This window comes from Haplochromis burtoni, unplaced genomic scaffold (genome assembly GCF_018398535.1).
Source record: "Haplochromis burtoni strain Fernald_Lab_line unplaced genomic scaffold, NCSU_Asbu1 Contig_57, whole genome shotgun sequence".
NCBI classification, from domain to species: domain Eukaryota; kingdom Metazoa; phylum Chordata; class Actinopteri; order Cichliformes; family Cichlidae; genus Haplochromis; species Haplochromis burtoni.
The window spans coordinates 1,632,731-1,637,944 of NW_024582418.1; the positions used below are offsets into that span (position 1 = coordinate 1,632,731).

The 5,214-nt window shown below is 35.6% G+C and overlaps 1 protein-coding gene across 1 annotated transcript in view; it reads right to left on the reverse strand.

Annotated features, from left to right (window-relative positions):
• The window catches only part of LOC102291824 (acetylcholine receptor subunit alpha), a 21,149-nt gene extending 17,208 nt beyond the window's left edge, over positions 1-3,941 (reverse strand). The window contains exon 1 of the mRNA XM_005922470.2: positions 3,676-3,941. Coding sequence (XP_005922532.1) covers positions 3,676-3,730 — 55 coding nt within the window. The 5' untranslated portion in view covers positions 3,731-3,941. The remainder of the gene's footprint in view (positions 1-3,675) is intronic.
• Between the last annotated feature and the right edge of the window lie 1,273 nt (positions 3,942-5,214).

Below are 5,214 nucleotides of genomic sequence, written 5' to 3' on the forward strand. Positions count from 1 at the left end.
CACATTCTGTCTCTCACAGTTGAAGTGTACCTCTGGTGCAAATTACTGACCTCTGTCATCATTTTAAGTGGGGGAACTTGCACAATTGGTGGCTGACTAAATACTTTTTTGCCCCACTGTATAAGCCACTACCATGTACACACACATGCACACAAAAGCATATTTTGGTTTCCTTTCAAAGTTTCATTTGGGATCTTTATCGAAGATCTGTATAATGAGTGTGGTGTCGTTGTCTGCAATGTTGATATTCATTTCCTTGGCTGTCTGCCATTAGCTGTGCCTGTTGCTGTGTGCATGTCATCTGTCTGTTGCACTGAGAAGCTTTGATCTGACCACATACAAAAATAGAGAAGAGGCGGGACATGGGAGCCACTTGGAGCTGTCAGTCATTGCCCACACTCTGCATTTTCACATGATGCTGCTGCAAAATAAAAATCTTTTTGTCTAATGCAGTTTCATATGGGCTCTTGAAACGTTTGAAAAGAGATCACTAGTTTGAGTGTCAGCACACAGAAGGTGCAGACAAACGCTTCTGGGGAAAATAATTCGTTGTTACTGTGACTGTATTTGAGCAAGTTTTTTTTAAGATATTCAAGTAACCAGTTACGCTTTAAACTAGCTCATCTGTCTGCCTGGCTTTGCTTTGAATTTTTTGCCTTCCATATAGTGGACTTTAATTGGAGCATCCTGTTAAATATGGTTGAACTGGTATGTTTGTGTCTATGATAACAGTTACGTGTGTCCATAACAGGAACTGGGATCCACTTTCTCTTCTCTTCATGTGTCTTACTGGAATGGGCCAAATTTATTGGGGTAGTTGAGTTGGGGTGTGGATGACACACCAATACTTTATTAACTTAATTATTCAAAAAACCTCTAAAAGGTTATTTTCTGTAAATATTCTAACTACCTTGTAACAAATGGAAAAAAATCTAGTAGTATGTTTCATTTCCTCTCCAAAAATTCCTTCTCCTATGGACATAATCCAACATGAAAACTCTACCATCTCAGATTCAGTTAGCTGTGGACCAGCAGGACCATACGCAGCTGGTGTCTAAGATCACAGATTTTCCATTTGATATTTGTAAATTTTTTGCAGTCATGATATTCTGCTTTTATTTACAATTTACAGATTGTTAGAACTTTTTGGCAAACAAGAGCCTTTAAAACACACATATTTCAACTTATCTCTGGTACCTTGTGAATTCTTAAGCCCAATCTAAAAAGATGGTTTTTGCTCAAAGGGTTAGGGTTATATATTAAAACATGATATGCCATTGTAGAATATAGTTTTTTATCTGAATATCTAATTCTTACTATAGGAACACTATTGGAATCAAGGAGCACTCATAACATCTTGAAATAAAAACCTTTTCAAATTCTTTATGAGCATCCATTTTTGTTTCACGTCTGTAGTGATGCAGATAATATCCAACTGGTGGCTTACATGCTACACCCATTCATCCTGACATACCACCTCTATCTTACATCAATTTATCATCAATGTGTTTCATGAAATCTATCAGTATGAGTCACTGAATTGAAATAGAAAAATATGTTATTCCTGGATTAGTGGTGGACACCAACAGTGTGGACAAGTAACAAACGACTTACTGCCAGTGGTTGTGTGTTTTCAGCACTTTAATTTATTTATAATATATTGATTATAATTCTATTTAATTATATATAATATAATTATATTTCTGGCAATATTGAAAAAGCAAAACAAAAAAGTACAATTTGATTGATGCTCGCAAGTAAATGAAAGGCATTTTCCATTCTTTTCTAGTGAGCTACTGTCATTGATGACACACTACCTAATTTGAAGTAGGAATGCATTGAAACAAGGTGCCAGCAGTAGCAGCAGTGCAATAGTCGCCATTTGGCAATATGTGTTTGGAACCTGTGCAATATTGTCACATAATAAACTGAAAAGTATTTTCTGACTTGGATATTGTGTCCCAGCTGCTTAAAGCTCTACTTTCCCTCCATATAACCACATCAGTAATTTCCATCCACCATTTGCTTTTCCTGTTTTCCAAGTTTCTTCCATATTTTGCAAAGTACACTGCTTTGTTGGAGGTTGTTGAAGCAGCTTTTTTTTTTTTCTTTTTTTTTTTTCTTTGGAATCTAATAAATTGTCCTAGCTGTTGCCCTCTCATATCTGGGCTTGTCCCCTGTTTGTACACACCAAGGAACATAAAAACATGGCAGTTCTCTAGCAATGATATTGCAATACAAAACCTTTACATAGTGTAGAAATTGCTATTAGTGATATGGTGGATGATCTTGCACAGCCCTATTTTCAAGAGATTGAAAGAAACTTCAGAATAAATTAATTTTATTTATTCCAGTTGCACATACACTAGCCTTATGTTCTAGTCTTGGATACATTTGTACATATTATCTGCTAAATATTAAATCCTTAGGTTTTTTTTTAATTTTTTAAATTTTTTTAAACAAACTCTGAAGTGCTATTTTTATGTATCATCAATACAGAGGACATGTTTGTGTTTGTTCTCCTTGACTGATTTCATGTACAGTTAATCTTATTATAAGTTCTTTGAGATAAAAGTGGCTGAGGTAATTTGATACTAAATGGAACCAGAGCATCTTTCATCTTCCTTTCAAAACAGTATATGACATGAGTAAATGATATGTGTACTGTGCATTCATTTGTATGGGATGAGGTGATGAAAAGTACCATACTCCATGGGAAAAATAGTAGCATAAACCTCATGGACCTTGCAGGAATTTATTCGAAAATGCAGAGAATATAAGACTCTGAGGTTTTTGGTATTCTGGTACTGAAGTTGTGGTTATTTAACTATCTAGTACTTGAAAGGTCACAGTTTTAAGTACACCAAGAAACAGTGTGTTGATTAACAACTATGTGTCACAATTAAATGTCCTTGGGCAAAGGCACTAAATGCATACCTGCTCAATGATAAATGCACAGTATTGAATGCAAAAGGAATGTTAATAATGCTCGAGAGACTTTTTTTGTGGGTATGGGACATTTCAAGGACAGATGAAACCACAGCGTCATTTTAAAAATGATTTACAAGTAAAACAAAAGACTGAATACCATCACAGTGAAAACACGATACAGCAGCTGTAAACTCTAAAGAGATGGTCTTCACATATACATAAAAAGCACAATTACCAGAGACTTTTTTTCTTTCTTTTTAGACATTGCTCCTTTGTAAAGGGTTTTTCAGAAGTAGCAAACACCTATCTCTCATTGTGCCAGTTGTTTCCCAGGGGATTCAATCTTATGATTATGATTATGATGCTTCGAAATTTTTATTTGGATTTATTTTTATGCTTTTCATCGATGTGATGAAGCCCTTTGATTTCAGTATAATGGATTTGCCAAAATCAGCTGCTCCTCTGTGGTTGTTTAAAATGTTATTAACGTTGCTTAACGTGTTTATTTTTGGTCACAAAGTGATGTCCTGTTTCTTGAGACTGGTCCTATAGAACATAATTTACAGAAGACTAAAATTTCACAGCATGGAAAGTACTTTGTAATTAACCATTTCTAATCTCTGATTTTCTAAATAATATATTTCTTTTTCTTTCTTCTTTATCTGTTTCGAACCAGCACTGTTACAGCAAACTAAAACATAACCGATAAGATTGAAATATCAACACATACTGAGGACTACTTACCAGAACATACACAGAGGATGCATGTCAGTAAGAGGTGGACCTTTGGAACATTCATATTTCCACCAGATGTTTAAAGAAACGGCTTAGAAATCCACGGCATCCGTTTGGTAATGTGTTGTTGACTCGTTATCAGGTCAGAACCAAATCTAACCTGTATGCTAACTTTACATAGACACAGAAACATGCACTAAAGCTGTAGCAGTCACCTTAAAGCTGAAGTGAGTAGTGGGAAGGGGATCATCCAGTATGTGAGCTCATGTTTCTTATGGTCAACTCTACTTCCCCCACCCAACAACATCCCGACCTCTCAGCACGTGTCATGCAGAGGAGACAGCTGGGACTGTGTGTGTGTGTGTGTGTGTGTGTGTGTGTGTGTGTGTGTGTGTGTGTGTGTGTCTGTAAATTGAATATACACAAATCAGCACAATCATCATTTTCTCTCACTGAACCCAACACAGGCTCTGTCAATGAAACAGAGTAGCAAAGAACAGTGAGAGATAAAGAAAGCTCGGCTTAAATCAGTGAAGACAAACATGCTAACACTTTAGGAGACAGAGACGGGAAGGCCAACAGGAGGACAGCTGATAGCTGTCACTGGTGGAATGAGAAGCATGTCCACACATGCTGCTAAGCGGTAATACACACTCTAGCAGACAGACACACACTATACCCACTACACTGCTAGCTTACATGAAGCAGTGCGCTTCCGATTGACCAGTATTAAACGTTACAAAAAAGTTTTCCTCCTTCTTAAGGTGAATTTTATTTTGTTAAAAATGACTCAGAGCAGTTTTATTTTATGACCGAACCACTGACTTTTGACGAGGCAATTTATTTAATTTTTGTGAAGTGATTTTCATTACTGCTTTTTTCCTTTGAAAAACTTTTTAAGTATACATGTGAGTATGCACTTAGAATTTTCAAAATCACACTAAGTTTTTTGTTACTTTGGGCTTTTCATTGTATTGATTTGCATATTGGTAGAGCAGTCTAGACAGATTAATCATGATTTTCAGTTGGTCCTTTTCTAGCAGGACTTGTTAAAATTCAACAAAAGGTATGATTAATTTAACAAAAAGTGGAAATTGCATATTGTTTTTTTTTTTTTTTTATAACTGGAGACAATATTACAAACCCCTGAACATTATTTTATTTTGTTCTTCAATTTCTTTTCTTTAAGTGTGCTACATTTCCAAGTAAGTGTCTGTAAAATGTGAAGTAACTTAAAAAAAATAAAAGTATAAGGGTGGAAAAATAAATAAAATTTAAAAAGGCCCAACTTTAGGTAATGGTATTTTTACAGGTTGGTAAAAAATATGCTTTTGACCACTATAGTTTCCCCCTTTATTAAAATTCAACAAGGGGTGATTTTTATAATTATTTATTTATTTGTTTTCATTAGTTATCCATTTGGTTACTTGGAATTGGGGGCTTGGCTACTTTGACTGACAGATTCCATGACACAGGCAGCTGAAGCTCATCATTGCCGGCTAGGCCTCACTTCTGCGCACTGAACTGGACCTCTCCACTGTGCCTGCA